This window comes from Parasteatoda tepidariorum, chromosome X1, assembly GCF_043381705.1.
Source record: "Parasteatoda tepidariorum isolate YZ-2023 chromosome X1, CAS_Ptep_4.0, whole genome shotgun sequence".
In the NCBI taxonomy this organism is placed as follows: Eukaryota; Metazoa; Arthropoda; class Arachnida; order Araneae; family Theridiidae; genus Parasteatoda; species Parasteatoda tepidariorum.
The window spans coordinates 1,804,679-1,825,233 of record NC_092214.1 but is presented as its reverse complement, the minus strand read 5'-3'; the positions used below and the strand labels follow the sequence as shown (position 1 = coordinate 1,825,233).

General features: G+C 28.8%; 1 protein-coding gene across 4 annotated transcripts in view; it reads left to right on the top strand.

The window, feature by feature from the left end:
• The window catches only part of LOC107453005 (N-acetyl-alpha-glucosaminidase), an 80,672-nt gene that overhangs the window by 40,597 nt on the left and 19,520 nt on the right, over window positions 1-20,555 (top strand). For all 4 annotated transcript variants that reach the window (XR_011638300.1, XM_071187956.1, XM_016069664.3 and 1 more), the window contains 8 exons: window positions 437-521; window positions 3,840-3,989; window positions 8,814-8,956; window positions 10,378-10,450; window positions 12,071-12,157; window positions 13,724-13,815; window positions 13,882-13,986; window positions 18,424-18,544. Coding sequence is in view for 3 of the 4 variants with exons in the window: in XM_071187956.1 (XP_071044057.1) it covers window positions 437-521; window positions 3,840-3,989; window positions 8,814-8,956; window positions 10,378-10,450; window positions 12,071-12,157; window positions 13,724-13,815; window positions 13,882-13,986; window positions 18,424-18,544 (856 nt within the window). In the remaining variant the exon portion in view is untranslated. The remainder of the gene's footprint in view (window positions 1-436; window positions 522-3,839; window positions 3,990-8,813; window positions 8,957-10,377; window positions 10,451-12,070; window positions 12,158-13,723; window positions 13,816-13,881; window positions 13,987-18,423; window positions 18,545-20,555) is intronic.

The following is a 20,555-nucleotide window of genomic DNA, read 5'->3' as shown; positions in this document are numbered from 1 at the left end:
TATTTGACAATAACTTCGTCAAAAAACATGTTTTTTTGGAATTTTTTTTTAAATGAAAGCTAAAAGTCCAAATTTTTCAATGGTATAATAAAAATTAACAATATCTAACCCCTTTGTGCCCGTACATCGCGTCAAACTTCACAAAAAATTAATACAATTTTCTATGATTGTTTAGAGTGTAATTGTACATGGTTGCAAAATATATTAATTAAAAACAATTCAAGTACATAAAAGTAGAGATTTTAAGCTTCAAAATGAGCTAAAGCAGAAGCATTTTTGATCATTTTTAAAGAAGTTATGATACTTTGAATTTTACCATTTTTTTTATAAGTTTCTAGGTGTACTGATACTTTTGAGCGGTACTGTATATATATATATATATATATATATCTTTATGAGTCAACCTATAGTAATTAATTCAGTTCTATACTATTAGGTTGACACAAGGCTGGATGTTTTACTCTGATCCAGAAACATGGCAAGATCGACAATCACGTGCATTTTTACGAGCTATTCCGCAGGTAATTAAGTTAACATTTTTTCTTTATTTTTGTAAATATTTTAGTAATAAAAAGTTCGTTCAATACGAATTATTAATGAATCAATTGCTAACGATGAATTTTTTCGTATTTTTGACCTAATTTTCCTCTATAATGATTCGCCAGAGTTTGACAGCGTTAATTTTTCCATTTAAGTATAACTTCGCTGTGTGATGTGTAATATTTCATGACAATGAATTTGAGAAAGTTTCAAGAACACTTACAAAACAAAACAAAATCAGAAATAAGAAAATTGCTTTAATATAATTCTCAAAAAAAGTCCTGTCTGAAGGGAATTGGTAGTGGAAATCCTCCCATCCAAAAGCTTAATTTAACACAAAGATTCCTGACTCGTTTCATAATAGCATTCCTAGACAACTCGGTAGAAAATTATTTTTTTGGAGGTTCTTTATAACTTGAGAACATACAAAGTAAATAAATAAATAAATAAAAAATTGAGCTCATACGAAAGAAAAGTTCTTAGACTTTATTTAGAAATGATATTTTTAAAGAAATCATTTTGTTTTATTTTATAACCGACATTGAACAGCTTATTTAATTTACAAGTATCATTGCTCAAAACCGTATCCTTGTAATTTTAAGCCCAACCCTTAAGACAAGAGATTTCAGGATTAAATATTTTTGTAACAGGTTTACAAATCAAAGCATATTTTTACATTTCCAAGTTCTTCTTGACATCGGACGACAGGAGGAGATTGTTTAAAGGGTTTGTTATTTTTGCTTAATTATTAATAAGCTTATTGTACGCATTTATTGAACCTCAGAAAAGTTAAAGAGAGAAATTTCATTACATAAAAATTGCAAAAGAGAACATTTAATAACTTTTAACAATAATTAAGTTTTCAAATCCAACTAAATCAAAAATTCTTTTCAGATAATTTAAAGGGTCTTCAAAACTGTTAGAAAAGGGAAAAAAAAGAAATAATCGTCGAAATAATTAGCTGTAAATTTAACTTTATGTTTAGTGAAGCGTATTGTTCTTTGAAGGGAGCATTCTTCGATTCAAATGGAAATCTTCATATAACCCATTGTTGGTTTCGTCAGGTTAAATATTAAGAATCCAAAAATCATATCCAAGCAACTAAAACCCATTTGTCTAATTTATCAAAGAGAGTTTTTATAAGGCTTTGTATCCGACTTTGTTATTTATAATTGCCTCATGAGATGAAATGATATTAATGAATAACCCTGATTTTGCCCAGTAATATCTGTTGTTAAAGTTAAATTTTATAGTTTTACAATCGAGATGACCAGTATTCTTTGGTGTTTTAATACAATGCTATAATAAAAAGTTGCTATAGAAAAAGTAGTTGTAATTTATATTTAAATGAAAACTTTCTAAAATTTGTTTGTATTTATATTTCAACTTCATTTATGATCTGTTGGTTTGCTCTCATGCCACTTGCCACACGGACAAGCCTGCTTGGTGAAACCGAGCAAATTTAAGGCAGAGTGGTCGATTCTGTTTCTCAGTGGCGCCATCTATGGCCAAGAATTCGACTTCTGCCTCACCATACGTCACATCTGTTTATAAGGTGGACCCATTCATACATCCATTCATACATCCATTCATTCATCCACAGATCGTAATTTTGACCTGAATTAGAGAACGATCGATCTCCAATCCAGTACCCCCAGAGGTATTGCTTTGTTATGGGAACTTCATTGGGAACATAAACTTCATTTATAATTCGATACTACGTTGACTGAGAACTTTAAGTACTCTTTAAATTCCGTAATTTGTAGAGTTGTCAATCGTCTACTTTCTCGCTTTCATTTTTTGTCACCGCCTTTTGTCATTTATAGCCGTGATATTGTGCAGATCCTGTTTATATTTGAGTTGTTGTTAGAAAATTTGACGGGTAGACACTATCTGTCCATTTATAGCTTTTGTTGATGACACCATGAAACAGCCAGTTTTAAGAAGTTCAAATAATCTTAACTAGGTCAAAGAATTCTTACTTTGACCTATTTGAAAGGTATATTTTCTATAATTACAATTTAAGGAAAATATACAGGTGGCATTTTGTAACACTGTTAGATTTCTATTCCAAGATTATCATAAAATAACCGACAGCAGCCTGCCCATCCTATTAACCGTAAAGTTTACGGTTAGGAAATTTTTTTTACTTTCATGGGTTTGATACCGTCCACAACTGGCAGCTTAAAAAGCCGTGAGTGCAAAACTAAATGGATTTGCATCCATTTAAAATTCGTAAGAAGGAAATTTAATTGAACATTGAAGTTAGGTTGTGGTTGAAAGGTGTTTTGTGAAGTGGACCGTGAAATATGGCTTAAGTAGTTCATCTAGTGGTGACACCTATTGTGAGAGATGAGAAATACCAGACTTTTGTGTTTAAAACAACTAATGGTGCTGCCATCTAAACTTTCGAGAGTTTCATATTCTATTTGTCCAGGACCACGGATTGAGGAGTGTAGGTCACTGGAAACTCCTCCTGTGTTGAAAGAATGGAGGAAATATTTTGGTGTCGACGCTGGAATTCCAACCCCTGTTCTAATTGTCATGAGATAGACAAATTAGCCCTCTCGGCTAAAGTATGTGATTTCATAAGGTGGTCACAGCACACCAATTACTTAAAGATAATTTGGCATCCATTATTGTATTAGGCATCCGATTATGAAAAATAAATATGAGAATTCTTATCACATAGTTTAGTTTACAGTATCTGAAGAACGTGAGGTCGATTTTCATCGGATGTGGGTCGAGTTGGCTGGGTTAAAATTCTGATTGTCTAATTGTATTTTGTAGAAAACAGTCAATAAATGATTTTTCTCACAATTAGCAATTTAAATATCATCTTTTTTTATAGGCATTTGACTGCCCTGATTGAATATGGTAAAATAACAATTAAATAAATTGTTATTTAGCTTTTTTTTAGAAAAATTTCTAACGATGTAGTCTGTAGTGTGTTTATACTTACTATTTAACTGGGCTTAGTTGGATTAAATCAATAAGTTGTTTAGGCAAAAAATCCAATTCTGAATGAATTTTACACGAATAACGTATTGAAACAGCTGACCTGTAGAATAATGAAATCCGTTGAAACTTGAAATTTCTATTGAAACATTTTAGCGCATTTTTAAGTTCCAGTATTAGAAATTACTAAAAAAAAACAATTCTTCTACTTTTCAAGTTTGTAAGTTCAAGAAGTGATAACATATCATTTAGCCTTTTCAATTTTAACCAATTAAACAAATTTAATATAGTTATATTATTGATTTTAAGTAACATTGTTTATTTTACTATTTTTTTTTTAGGGGAAAATGATAATTTTAGATTTGCAATCAGAGCTGTATCCCCAATATAACAGATTAAAATCTTACTATGGCCAACCTTTTATATGGTGCATGCTTCATAATTACGGAGGCGTTAAGGGGCTTTATGGTTCTCTACAGAATATTAATGAAGTAAGCAGTTTTAAATTATTACATTAAAATTATTAATCTTACTAAAGAGTTTCCAAGAAAACTTTTATGAAAAAGGTATTTTTAAAATGCATGAATATTATTTAAGTAGTGTAGAAATCTTTCCTTTCAAGAAAAAAAAAATAATCGAACTTCAGTTTTCAATTTTTGGCATACTTTCTTCAAAATTATTTTTAAAAAACTCAATCACATACATGTTTCTGATTTATAAATTAATTATCTATACAACCAGATCAAAACAATTACTTCAAATAACCGTTTAAGACAGTTTACTTTTGTATGGAAATGCGCTTATCATCTTATCATTTTTGTACATTTGACTTCATGACTTTTTTTAACAATTACAGTTAATATTCTTTTTTTTCTTTTTAAATTTTTTTTTTTTTGTATTTCGTTTGTTTCGAACAATACTTGTCGTATACCTATCTCTACCACAACCGGTCATTTGACTGGGAGAACAATTTATTGCTTTATAAGCGTTATTGGATCAGAAATTAGGATGTAATGCGTGTTCAACATATTGCATTCGATTAGTTGCACATTTCTGCCGAGACTGTTGCGTAGTTAGTTCAATCAGAATAACTGTGAATTCAAATTTTAAAGTGACAAAAGTGAAAAAGTGACAAAAACTAAATGTTTTGTTAAGTAGCTTATATCTTATTCTGATAGCTTAACTTCATTTCTAACAAACTGTTAGTTTTTTACCCAGAATAATGTGGAAACAATCAAGACAGCACAAGTTCTTAGAATAAATAATATTAATCATAAGAATAATTATAAGAATTATAATTTTTATATATATACTTATAATAATAATAATTATAAGAATTATAGAAACAACAATAATTAGAAGAAATATGTTTGCGGAAAATGCACAATGGAAACACCCTGTATATGTAAAAAATGCGTTGAGCAATGAATTAAAAATTCTTATTCTTTGTGTTTGTAATAAAAATTGGCAATATACAATTTTCAAATGTAATAAAAATAAAATTTGTAATAAAAATTGGCAATATACAATTGGCAATATACAGTTTTTTTAGTTTATTTCCTTCCTAACAGCCATATGTCATGCATTCAATCAAGAAAGATAAAGTCCGGTCATTTGACTGGCTATGATAGAAATAGGTATATTAAGTGTTGATATGTATAGCGTTAAAGTTTTCAAATATTTTGACGATCAATCACCGAGAATATCATGCAAACTAATTGAAGCAAGTTACGGATTTTTCTGAAAGAGTTTTATTTTGTGGCTTTCAAAATAACACCCAATAGCTTATTCAAGTGGTTTTTGCTTAGTAATCATTTCTACATCTAGTGTTTACAAGTTCGTTCTGTACTCCTATATCCGAATTTACTATTTAAAATTATGGTTGGCATATAAAAGAATAGAATTGAACAAAAAATCAAATCATAGTAAATCAGACACTAATGATTAATTTACTAATTAAATTTTAATATCGTGTACTTATAGTGTATTATTTGAAAAATAAAATTTAAGAAGTAATTTAATAAAATATATTTAGTTTTTTAATATAGTTTTATTAAAATAAATTTAATAAAATTAATTAGTGCTGCTAAAAGCATATTATGAAAACCCATGATCATTATTAGTTGTAAATCAAAAAATAACCCATGATTATATTCATGCAAAATGCAAATCCGACTGAATATAAGTATATAAAAAAAAGGAATACAGTTTGAGTGGCTGCATTTTGTTGTTGGTGTAAAAATTAAAAACCTGATTAAAAACATGATTAAAAAATTTGAAATGTTTGGATGTAGCTTATGAAGAAACAGTTACTTGATTGTAATTATTGTTTAAGCTGATGCAAATTGATTATTTTAAAAAGAAGGAAGGATCAGTGGGGAAGACGTCGTAATGCATATTTTTATTCAACTTAATTTTTAAAATTTTATATTGAGCAGTAAGCTTTGAAAATTAAACTTGGATATTATGAAAACTTCTTAATTTATGATGGAGTAGATTATTTTTTATATATTTCGCTCCTGAAATTCTGGAGCGAAGAAAATCGATCATGGAACGAAGAATATTTAAGCGTTCCAGAGGGATTTGATTCTGTTCACCACAGCGTGAAATCATATCTGTTATGTTTTGAACACACCCATGTTTATATTCCCCATATTATATACATACCCATATATGGGTGTGGGTGTGCGTGCGTACGTGTGTGTGTATGTGTGTTGACAAGCACCGGCAATAGAGGACGTACACAGTCAATAACACCCACTAAACGAGTTCCTCTAGCCAACCGAGACCATCCTCGGATAGATAATGATATTTTCAAACTCAGGAGCCTCTTGAAATGGTCCCAGAAATTTTTTTAGCTAAAATCTAATTTTGTGCTCGGTTTGCACTTTTTATCAGCACTGTGTATAAAGAGCCGAGTCGAAGTGTGTATGCGTGCAAAAACGACATCCTCGGCTGGCCGATAAAACCACACGTTCAGCGAGGTTCTCGTTTGCATGGAGAAACCGCCTACTCGGAAACACACAATGGTCTTTTTCGTATTTAACGAATAAGTATGACACAAATTAAGGAAGTGTTAAAACATATTTATATACTACGTTAACAGGCATTTTTGTAAAAATTTTTGAAAAACAAAATGCAATTTTATTACTTTTCCGTTACATAATATACTGACTTTTTGAAATTTCAAAATTTTGTATACTCCTGTACTACATATAAGGTGTATTCTTAAATAATCAACCATAATGTATGTTTATTTTTAAAAAATGATCATCATGACCTACTTTGAAAACACGTGTAGATAAAACTTTTCGTTTGTTTAAGAATTCATATTTATTTAATTGCTAGATGAGTGAATCTTTATTCGCCATAAGTTGCATAAGTATTATTATTACCATCAAGCTCTTTAACGGAAAATATTTTCAAGTATGATGTTAGTGTTTTAAAACTCTCAGTTCATTTCAAATTAAACACTTTAAAATATAAAACAAAGTTTTGTTTTCAAACTATTTCTTAAATGTAAATGCTCAACGCTATGTTATAACATTTAAACTCTATGAATAACTCTTAATTATGTAAAGACTTTAATTCAATATTACTAGTCATTATTCAGACAAGTAAAATTTTTAACTAATTTACTTTTTAACTGAATTTTTTTATTTTTGAAACTGGATTTTTTGCATTGAATAAAATTGCATTAAACAGACATTTTGAAGTTAGTCAAACTTAGATGCTTTGTTGTTGTTGTTGTTTTCGTCGTCTAGAGCTGCACAATGGGCTATTGGCGACGGTCTGGGAAACATCCCGGAGGATGATCCGAAGACATGCCATCACAATTTTGATCCTCTGCGGAGGGGATGGCACCCCCGCTTCGGTAGCCCGACGACCTGCGCGCGAAGTCGAGCACTTAACGGTAGCACAGTTTAACGAGGACCAATACCGCACACCCTCGGTCCGTACGCAGACTGATCCAAGTGGTCACCCACCCGCACACTGACGGTAGCCAGTGATGCTTGACTTCGGTGATCTGCTGGGAACCGTGTCTTAACGATCAGTCCACTGCGGGACTCATACTTAGATGCAATCATATTATGAGAGACTTTGAATCAATATGTCAGTACTCAATAGATTTTAAAATTGTTTAAATATTATTGGTCTTTTTTTTGTGAGACATATGTATATCCCGGTTGTCAAAGTGTGATACACAAGTTATTTTATGTATCTTAACAAATTGACCTAAAAACTACATTTAATAACAACTTCATGCTAATCTGCAGAAATTGAAAACTTTAAAAAAGTATAAATTTTAATTGATTATTAATACTAACCTAACGATAAAAGACAGGCTACTTCTGAATCTTATTTACTTAATATAACTTAAATTTTTTCACAGTGAGTGAATTTTTCATTACAAATATTAATATCAATATTAGGTTGTGTTTTCACCAATTGTCTTTTCTTTAAAAAAATAAATTATTATTTAGTAATAAAACTACAAGAGCTAATTTCTTAACCCAAATCTAAATTAGTAAATCTGAAGAGGAATTATGTAGAGCTATCGAAATGTGTAAAAGATGATTCTGTAAAAAAATTTTCAAGTTTCATTTTTTAAATCAAAAACTATGAAACTGTAAATGCAATTGAAGATGCTCCTGAAATTTTTTTATGATTTTGTGTTTAGAATATTAAAAAAAGAAACTTTAAAGTTGTTTTTCTCTTTTAACTTTTTTTGAAAAATTGTTTACAATTAATTGTCTGTGACAAACCAGAAAGGTACATCCTATTGTTCATATATTTATGCTTTGAACCATCAGAGTACATTTCCAGTCCTGTGGTAATGTGTTTCGGCAGGGTGGTGTACAGGTACTTTAGATGGTATTTGCTGGTTAATTTCTATTTTGTTATGTAGTAACAAAACCGTAGAGGACAGAAGTGATATATTATAAAATCATTTAATGCAGCTCACAGAGATTTAGAAATAAAACTGTAATAACCTTATTATAAAACTAAAAACAAACTTTGACGACGAACTTTTTATGTCGATAATTAGTGGCGTAAAAGGCAACGACAAATTCACACCAATTTGTACTGAATTTTAAACAATTTACTGTCGGTATCAAAAATGCTCCAACAATGGTTGTTTTTGGAAACAATTCAAGTATGGCGTGAGATTTAGATTAGATTACACCCTTTAAATGGTTTATGAATTGGTGTAAACTTGAAATAAAGTATTCCTTCACTATGTGTGTGAGATGTGTGTATAGAAAATAATGATGATTGCTTTCGATAATAATATGAAATGAACTGTTTTGTAGCTACCATTTGAAGGTCGAACATTTAATGGAAGTACAATGATAGGAACTGGTCTTACTCCAGAAGGTATTGAAACAAATGATATTGTATATGAACTTATGAATGAAATGGCATGGCGAATACAACCTGTTGATTTAGACAAATGGTAACATCATTCTTTATTTTCAAATCAATATTTTGCTTAAGATTCTTAACAACAGAAATGGTAAAAATTTTGCAAAAATGAATTAGAAGCTCATGATTTATTTATAAAGTGTATTTTTTTAATTGTAAACATTAATAGACCATATGATCATATGGACTAATAAAAAGAAGTGTGAACTGAATATAGGATAGATCAGAACGTGCGGCCTTGAGACTGCATGTGGCTTTCGTGATTTTCTTGTTCGGCCTCTAGTTCTTGTATTAATTAATATTTAATGATATAAAATAAGACAATTTGGAAAAAAAATATACAATTTAGTAAAGCGTTGCTTTCTTTTAATCGTAACATTAATTAGAATGCAGTAGTGTTGCAGTTCTAGCAGTCTTTCATAGTTTGAAATTATTGTCATTCTGTCATACCTTTCAATTTGCCAACGTCCAACAATAGAAATTTTTCAGTTTTTCTCTTAGTTTTGGCCATGGCTCACCATTTGCAAATACACTAACCCTGTTGCCAGAGAAACCATCACGCAATAGACACCGTGAAGGTGGCTGATCTGAGAAACAGACAGTATTTACAAAATTTGTAAAGCTACAAATCGTTTGTTTTTGCCTCCTTTTACACTATTATAGGATGGGGCTGGGACGCTGTGGGTACCACCCGTAGGTTCAGCAAAAAGCTTTCATTTTGTTCTCATGGAATATAACATTTCTTTCAATTTGTTTTTGTAGGGTATCTATTTCACTGAGGAGCGAAAAACTTGTGAGCGCGCAGTACTGACTCTATTTCTTTTAAGCTGCTTTATTTTTTAATTTTTTAATTAAACAAATTGAGCACTCGCAAACATAAGTGCACACAACACAATACTCATTCTGACACTCTAGGAAAAGATCTGCACAATACGACCAATATTCTTTGCAAATATGTCTTTTGTTTGGGGACAGTTTTTCAATCGTTGCGAAATACAGTCTAATCCTACTGTAATGAACCCGGGAAATATACTCGGTTGTAGTAAAGGTTTTTAGATGTTGCAACCTGAACGATTGCTTTACTTCATACCCTTACAATGAGCAACTAAGAAATTGGTTGTTTATTTTTAAAGTAATCAAATTTCTTGTATGTACTCGTAAAAATAAATGTTTAAAAAAATATCTTTAATTATTATATTAAGCGTGATTCGACTGTTTTAAGATCTTTTTCAATAAAGAAATTAATTAGAATTAATGAATTTAACTTTTGAATACAAGAAGTAAAATTCATTTTCTATAGATTCAAAAACGTCTGTTGAATTTCATCCCCTTGTTGTCCAAGACTAAAACTTATGTACGTAAATGAGAGGTTTTCATACTCTATTAGTAAAAAATTTTGATTAAAAATGTTATTTATTTGCGTTATTATTATTATTTTTTTTTTTTACATAGGATCGAAAATTATGCTTTAAGACGTTATGGAGTGAATTCTTCTGAAGTTGTATTTGCAATGCAGTATCTAAAAGTATGTAAGTTTTTAAAAGTTATGTTTCTTTACTCCTTTTTGATTTCAATTAAACATCGACTGGTATCTAAAAATTTAAGGAACAATTTGTTTTCTGCACTTTAAAATAATTTAATTTTCTTTATTGCACTTTTTTTTTCTCTTGATATCATGAAAAGCGTATTAACTTTTGTTTACTGAATTTACCACATAGTTTTCTCATATTGATACTTTTCCACCTCTAAAAGTTAAAAACTTTTTCTTTAAAAAATTTAATGCTAAATCAAAACATTTTCAGTAATAAACCATTTAATTTTATTCATTTTTTATGAAAAACACGCAAATATCATGTTTAAAGGTAATTTGTTTTATTCAAAATAAAAAATATTACTGAAGTTCGTTGACACTGTAAAAAATTCCGGATCAAATTACAGTTAAAAAATTCCTAAGTGCCGGTAATTTATACCGTAAAATTTAACGAAATATGAAATCTGCTATAAAGTAGTTCTTACAGTAATGCTTACTTTAAGATCACCGAATCACCGTAGTACTCTAATTTATACTAATACTACTGCAAAGATTATGGTTTAAAATTTTAGAATTATTTTACTGATGTTGTACTCATGGTATTTTTACAGTAATTTCATACGGAAGTTTTTAAAATGTAAGTATTGATTTACGAAGAAATATTAATTTTGATGTCTTTGTTAGTAGAATTGCATTAGCATAATGAATATATTTTACGATGTCAAAGAAAGTTTTCTATTTAAATGGTAATATTTCTTGCTTGAACAATTCATAATTAAAATGTTTTTTTTTCAATCATTACAGTATCGTTCTTTCAGATTATGTCTTTTTTATGTTACGAAAATAATGGCTATTTAAAAAAATGCAAATGGTGTAAATAATTCAAATGTCAAAGCAATTAAATTAATCAAAACAATTCAATAGCTCTCGTAAAAATAAAGTTCATAAAAAGCTGTGAAGAGAGTATAGCTGTTAACAGTCTAGTTTTTAGAATTCATATAAGATATTCAATTAATCAAAGTCGGTTCAATATGAAGACGGCGAGAGATACCAGAAGATGTGTACGGTGAAATTTGAGATTTTGATTTAGATATATAAAAGGCTTCCGACTTTCTAAGAAGATAAAAATCTGTCAACTTTTATCGAAGAGGGAATTCCTCGATCAACGTAAATAATGACCTGGACTAGCGTCCTTTTGAATACAAGACGCTCCACGAAGTTTGCAAACGAATGTTTGAATGGTCTACCTAATTGATGCAGGGAAAAACACCATAAAAATGAATACAAATATTATCAGAAGATATTTGCCACGTGAGGGTCATTCTTGACCACAAACTCAGGAGGTTTCGAGGCCTACGTGACTCGGGAACGATAATGAAAAAATACTGATAGATTTATTTCAACTTAGATTATAGAAAGCTTTATCTACTTAAATTGTTACTTGTGTTTCTGCCATAACAAAACAAAATATTGTACTTTTTTTATGGTAAGAAACTTAAATATATTGCTTCAGAATTAGTTCAGCTAATCAATTCAGGACTTATAAATTTGAAGAAAAAAACAAGTAAAAAAGTAAATGTTAATGAAATTGTTTTTAAATAAATTTATTTTTAGAAAAGTGTATATAACGCAACAGTTCCGTATAGAAACCATGGGAAATATATTTTGATCCGGCGCCCATCTTTAAAACTGAAACCCTATGTAAGTATATTTTAAATTTCTAGTTTGTTTTTATGGGCGATCGACTTTACATATAATTAAACGCCATTAGCATTAAACGCCAATTAAAACTCGAATATTGTAATATGACAAAACAATATGATCAACTACAGTCTAAGACATTTCTATAAAATTCGGAGAGTTTGACTGCACATTTATAAGGCCAGCATTCTTCTCTAAGGAAAAAAAAAATTCCTGTATCCGTAATTGTAACGAATTTCAGCAAAATTAGCAGATTTAACCATTAGTTTTTACGGTTAATATATAAAGTTCCTTTACACGATCCGGGCTTTTATATCTTTTTTCATGGTTGTTACAGCAACACAGGCTATGGTCACAAAGGTCCTGGATTTCAACCTTGTGTGCACCAAAGAACATCTGTCTTTGCGTTTCCTGATGACGACGAATAACAACCACGCAACACTCTCATTCCTCGGTAGAGGGCAACCCAACACTATTTTGCGTGGTTCCGCTGTTCGTCTTTATTCAGCACACAAAATGTCTGAATTTCAAACACTGTCAAGATCTGAACTGAAGTTAACTTTTTCGAGTATACCGTTAATTTATAATCATTGGCTTGGCCCTATATTTTACAAGAAAAATTGCAGCAAACTTGTAGTCAAAATAGAGTATAAATTTCCCGGTCACAGATCGTTGTAAACTATACCACATATAGTTAGAATTCATCAATGCATTAGTAATTAATAATAGAAAATGGAATATTAAATAGAAACTAATAAACTCAAAATTCTGAGTTTACATCTAAATTATTGGTAAAATATTAATATTAATTTATTCAAAAATAAATAAATAAATAACTTGCATTTTTTAATCCGAAGAAACGAAAACCCATATTTTACATTTTTCTATTCAATCCGATAAGCCCGATTACCTAAATTTTAAATTACATTATAATACAGGGTGTTCCATAAAGATTCCCCTGTATGTATTTTTTCATCCTCATAAAAATAGGAAAATTAAAAAATTAAAAGAAAAAAGCATACAAATTGAGGGTTGCAAAATAATATTTAAGCAAAGAAAAAACACTTGAAATTTGAAGGTGTTTTCGAAAATTGCCTCCTCTCTATTTCTTCCAGCAATTAAACCTGTCTTGTTAATCATTATATCCAATACTGCGATTATTCAAATTTCTATGGCATTTTTTTCCTTGGTTAAAATCATTAGCTACCCCCTATGTGAATATTTTTTCGATTTTAATTTTTATCAGGATTCTGGTCACCACAAACTTATTGCTACAAGATTATTTAGTATTTACTGTTGTGTTAGGCATTCGATGATGGAAAATAAAAATATGAATTCGTAATCCTTATCACATGGTAACCAGCTTTAAAAACTCTTGTTATAATCTTGTTTTTATTTTTATTATTTTTGTATAAATAACATATACAAATAACAAATACCGTTTGATTAAAAATATTTTTCTTTTAAATCAACAGTTATATAATTTTTAACTGAATACGAAAATTTCTTCAAAAAAAAACGTACTTATAGGTAAAAAAATAATCCTTTATTTCTATTTTTTTAAAGATCTGGTATAATCCTGTAGATGTTTTTGATGCCTGGAGTTTATTTTTGAATGCTTCTGAGAATCATAAATTAAAGCAATCAAAGCTGTTTCAGTAAGTTTTTTCCTTGATTTTAATTATTCTCTTCTAATGCTTATTTTAAAATTTAATCTTTTCCAGGCATGATTTAGTTGATCTGACACGCCAATGCTTACAACTTTCAATGACAACAATGTACTCGAAAGTAGTTGCATCTTTTAGAGAACGGAAGATAGTAGATTATTTGTAAGTTTTATTTACTATTTTCTTCTTAAAAGCTCAGACAATATTTTTGACTGTCTAGTAACAGGAACTATTGTAAAATTTTTTCGATTCATACTTTAAATGAATGGGGGTTTTTTTATTCAAATTAAAATTTCAAATTTCGGACATAACGGAAGCAATGTAACAAAACATTCATAAAAAATTGCTTATAAATAAAAACAAGATTATAAAGTTTAAATAAGATGGGCATTTGGTAATACAAATGACAGTGTGTTTAAGAACAACTGAGTGCTTGTATACATGTCCAAAGAAGAAACCATTATTTTAATGCACGTAAATAGACAATTTTTAAGTGCTTTTACGAAATATTTTGCAACAACTTTCTAACACGTGAAGTATAGGCAAATCATCTAAATATAATAAATCCTAAATTTTAATGAAAATAATTTCTATAGCTTTAATTTTATTTAATTAGAAAAGTACAAGTAGTGAATATTTAGCCCATATAACAATAGAAATCAAAATTAGAATTACTATTCCCACCTTTTGTCCTATCACAGCTGTTATTCTAAATGACATCACAAAGGTGACGTCACAAAAAGAGAAGACATCTAGAAACTATTGATATTAGTTTATATAAATACTACATCAAGTAAATACTAATTCAAGTAAATCAATTTTTAATTTTAAATCAAGGGGGAAAATTTTTTATTATTTGCGGAATTGTATAAAATAAATCGAAAATTTTAAAATTAATAATTCCGAAACTAATTAGAAATTTAGAAGAAGAAAAAAAAAATTTCTCTTCGGTCATGAGAATACGTGTTGCTAGAAGTTTTTGTTCTGGCACAAAAAAATATGCATTTTTTATTGCAGTTCAAAAGATCTTGGATAGGCTCTTAAGACCCAACCAAATTTAATAAATATAATATATATACTAGAAATGTTTTCTGTATCATTATCTGCGTAGTAATTTCTTTTTATTTAGCAGTTATTTTTGAACCAATGCTGTTTATTTTTATTAAAAAGTTTGGTCAGCATTTTAACGTTTCGATAAGCTGTATTAAGTATTATAGTCACACGTTAACGTAAGAATTCAGGGCTAAAGAGAATAGAAGGGCTGGTTCACTCCTTTGAAGTATCTCTCGCCGCGCCGATCCTCCGACGTCACTCTAGTGACGTCACTTTGGCGCAAAGCTCGCACTTTTACTTCAAGAACGGAGCGTTTGGCCTTACTAGCTCTAACTAATATTGGATCATTTCTTTTTGCGAGATATTCTAAGACATTTGTTATTTTCTATAATGACTTTCCTCAGTTTTTGCAGTGAATTTACAAGAATTTAAAACTATTATCGAAATGCCAGTTTGCGCGATTGCAACTTGCAAAAATTCTGATATAAAAACAAAAGGAAAAAGTATAATTTTTCGCGTGTTCCCTAAAGTAAATGAACAACTATGTAAAGAATGGATTCCGAAATGACACAGTTAATATAAAACAGCAATACGTTTATTCTGTCGTAAAGAACTTTTATAAAAATTCATTATCTAAATAGAAACCGCCTCGTTACTTCATAAAGAAAGGCAGGTGAAAAGAATTAAAAAATAGATAAAGTCAAAGAAAATTAAAATGTAAGTAAAAAGTATAAATAAAATATATAGTATATAGTTGAAATTCTCCTAATTTCATAACATATTTTTTAATGTAGTTATTCTAAATATTTATGATTTTTTTTAAAAATTATATTCTCTTCAATTTAAATATCTATAAATTATATCATCGTAAATTTAAATGTCTATAAACAATTGTAAAATTTCTAATGTCATTATGAACCTAAATTATTATTTTGTTTCAGTAATTAGCGTTTAAGGTTGATGTTTCCTAATGATTAAGTATGAACAAATTGCTATTAACGACATATTTTAAAATCAGGGATTCTAAATTTAACTTAACTTATCGTTATAAAAGAATATGTAGATAAAAAAAGTGTCGATATATGCCTTCATTTTTCTTAATAGTTAAAGTTAAAACTGAACTTTTTAAAATAAAGTATTTATCGTGTCATTTTCACCAACTAGCAAAACATTTTTATAAGTTTAAAATGGTTTTTTTTTAATATAATAACCAAGAAAGTTTTTTTTTTTAACTATGTTTATGAACGGTAATAATGTGTTAATTACGTAAAATTTGAAGGCTAATAACCAGAAAAAGTCTAACTTATTTTTACAAAGAGAAAGATGGGAAGTTATCATATCTTTGCTTGCGATCTCCGAGATCTGTGGACACAGTGATGTCATGAGGAGGGAAATCGTAGCTTCAGTTCTAAGAGCGGAGTGAACTAGCCCTTCTATTCTCTTTAGCCCTGGTAAGAATTACCTATAAGAGGGGGGAAATCCAGGAAGTTTTGAAATAGTTGTTGCTGTATTCCCATCATTAGAGCTTGAAAGACTCCTTTTCTACTTATAAATCGGCATTATATGTAACTTTTTTCTGTTTCATTCACAGATTTGCTGAAATGCTCTCCAATTTTATGTTTTTATTATTAATTTAATCCAGGAATCCAGGAAACAAATCCAGGAATTTTTTTAACAAAATATGATAAGCCAAAATTCGACTAGAAATTTCTCAAATGGTATACCAATTTACTTAAGTTTTGGAATGACAGAAAATTAATAAGCATAAAAATATTTTCATACATTAAACAAAACAAAGAAATTATTTCCAAAAAAAATTTGAAAATTCCACATTTTGTTTAAATCAAATAATAAATTCTTAATTGATCAAAACCAGAGAGCTTTTTTTAAATGAATGCTTACTTTATAAAAATATTAGTAAAACATGTTATTAAAAATAGCACTCAGCAAAAAAGGAAATAGTATTTATCACCGACAGCAAACACAGTTCGATGATTTAAATCAGCTTGATTTTAAAAAAATAATAAACTGTTATATACTTTTTTCTTATTTTATATATACTTTCTTATTTTATATACTTTCTTATTTTTTCTTTTATTATAATACTATTTTGACTGGAAAATCATAAAACAATTAAAACTAGTTAATGATTTGAAATAATAGGATTGTTCATTGAAAATACAAACGTTTATCCTAAAAATAAAGTAATAAAGTTTGAACTCACCTTCGCATTGTTGGATTATGAAAGCCTTTACTTTAGAAAACGATGCCTTTGTTCTTGATCTTCATTTAAAATGGCGGACTTCCAACATAATGTCTTTCTTTTGACCAATGAAAAATTAGCGTATACTGGTACTTACTACATTTCTTGTTTGAAAACAGTTAATTCTGCGGAAAAACAGCATCTTCTAAAACACTATTCCAAAAGATGTTTTTTAACTGAATAAAATTGTTAAAATAAATTACTAAGTTTTTCTAGCAGTTAGAGAAGATACACCGTTAAAAACTGTTCAATTATTTTAGTATTAGTTTTTAAAGTATATGAGAACGTGACTGTAAAATTTCCTAATGCTGTTTTTTAAACTGAACTTCGTGGCTCAAAAGGAAAGAAACAACTTTTCACAGAATAAATTAAAAATTAACGAATCCATCAATAATAGCTTCATATCCAAATGTTCTTTAAACATTTTCTACAAATGTGTTCATATTGTTTCATTTAATAGTTTTGGAGTTATAAAAAAAAAAAGAAGAAGAAACACGCTCCACGAAATGTTTCTTTTTTTTTTTTTTTTTTTCTGAAACAGTGGTGACAGTTATTTTTATTTTTGAATGTAACGGAATAATTGTCTCGACTTCTATCACTTTTTTACAGCATTAAAGGAAGATATTTTGTATACTACTGTGTTGCTTTGCGTTTTGCTAATAATTTTAAAAGTCATTTTTAAACTCCATAAAACTTTAATTCATGCAATAAGAAAAGTGTTTCTTACTTTAAAAGTGTTTGATATTTTATTCTAAGAGACAATCTAACAAGGGATAAAGAAAAATTTAAGATTTTTAAATTAAAATTTTTTGCTATTCAAAAGAAAGAAAATGTAAAATATCAGCTAACATATATCGTCAGTGACTCAAATATAACAAAAATGTAGTTCTCAGCGTAAAATATATGTTTCATGCCGACTCATTTAGAGTAATATTATTATATTAAATGTAAACATTATTTAAATACTAAAGGAAAAAAAATTCAAAAATGAGTCATTTTTAAAATATTTACTTGAAAAGCAAAAATAAATTTTCAATTGAATTAATAATAATATAACATTTATTTGGAATAGAATAGAATAGAATAACATTTATTTGGAATAGAATAGAATATAATAACATTTATTTGGAATATAATAGAATATAACAACATTTATTTGGAATAGAATAGAATGGAATAACATTTATTTGGAATAGAATAGAATAGAACAGAATAGAATAGAATAGCATTTATTTGGAAAATATAAATTGTTTAAATAATATGATAGTTTTTTTTAACATTAGAAAGAACGCAAGAGCAGTGTTAAATCTTTTTGATGAAATGGAAGAAATTTTGGCGTCGAATGAGCATTTTTTACTGGGCCGATGGCTGGAAAGTGCTAAAAAACTTGGAATAACACCTCTGGTAAGTTATTCATTTTAATAACTTATTTAAAGTATTAAATTGTCTTCGATGTTGAACTACATAAAGATATTTTAACACCATTCATGTTTACTGAAGAAATAAGCTACCATTTTTGGTGTTGAGATAAATTATAGTACACATAGTTACATTTCTATTTACTTTTTCAATTCTGTAGTTTTATATTTATTTATTGTGTGTTTGTTAATATTTCCATGCACATTAGTACCAATTTTATAACTTCGCTGCAAAAACAATTTTTATGAAAAACAAGCATATTTTTAGTAATATATTTGGATAGATTCTTTCAAATAATTGTTATTTTGTGAATTTTACATAATATTTCGAGGGGTACCATAATATTCCGCACTACAGATCGATACTTAAAAATGTATTTCTAACGAAAATATAAAACTGTTAGAATTTTATTCCCAAAAACAAAACTGCTATCATGCATTAAATATTTCTAATGGCAGGCACTGAATTTGAATCATTGCCTATACTATGCCCGAATTGTTGCTCATTTCGCGTTACCCAGTGGGCACCTGTGAACCAAAGTCACGGAGGCGAGCAACATTGCCCACGCCACACTGCCACAAACCCGTTCATAGGGTGGGCCACATTCGCACATCATACACACACAACAGAGGACAGCACAAAGAGAGAGAGAAACATCCATGCCCAGAGCGGGATTCGAACCCGCAGCCTATGGCTTCGCAGTCAGGCACGCTAACCACTCGGCCACCAGGCCGGTGCATTAAATAATATAAAATTGATAAAATAACTATTGTTTGAAAGAATTAGTGCAAATATATACTAAAAATGCACATGGTTTTTAAACGGAAAGTATTTGCAATGAAGCAATGAAATTGATTCTAATGCACATGAAAATGTATGTTGTCAATAAATAAATACATAAATTACGAAAAAATTTGAAAAAAACTACAACAGTGAAAAAGAAAATAAAAAAATTTGACTACACGCACTGTTACAAATTTTTGTTTATATTTTATCTCAACACCAAAAGTGGTAATAACTGTTTTTTTTTTTTTTTTTTTTTTTTTTTTTTTTTTTTTTTTATACAGTTTACAGTGCGCCCCCCCCCTCCCCAAAAAAGTAACGGACTACCTTGAATAATTTTTGATCTAATGATCCTATCATCACGCTCTAGGACTCACTCTTAATGGTTTGAGGGGGGATCTCAAATATGCTAATTAATTAGTGCAGACGATAAAGTTACGAAATTCAGACACAAAAACGTACTCTTAATAAACATAGTTTTTTTTCCACCGGATTCCGACTTCTGACCCCCAAAATATAGGGGGTAGACGCAATCTGGGAAATATGGTTCCCCTAGTTTGATCAGAAGAGCGATCCAAAGTTCGGACCCATTAATGTTAAATTTGCTTTTAGCGTATTTTGCCATATCTCGAACTTTTTAAACGAATTGAAAAGATTTTGCACACAATTATGAAATTCGTTTGTTCAAAGATAATTCCAGGCAAAAAAAAAAATTTTACTAAATATTTGCTATTTTTTATTATTTTGTTTAGTAAGAGTAAAAAAACATTTTGAATCGTAAGGGATACAATTTTTTACATAATTTTAAAGTATGTAATTTTGCATTCCATAATACAAAATATGAGCGAAATCGGTTTAATAGTTCCTGTAAAATCAAATTTTAAAAAAGTTGTACAGTTAAACTTTTTTGATTTCTCAGGAATTAATCAACCGATTTTACTAAAATTTTGTATTTTGCCATTTAAAATTGCATACTTTAAAATGACTTAAAAAATCGTATACCTTACAATTCAAAATTGTTTCAACTATTATTAAATCAAATAATAAAAAACAGTAAATATTTACTGAAGTATGTTTTTAGCATGTAATTATCTTTGGATAAACGAATTTCATAATTTTGCCCAAATTTTTTAATTCGTTAAAAAAGTTTTCGAGCTATGGCGGAATACGCAAAAAAATAAAATTAGCATGAGCCAAACTTTAGATCGCTCTC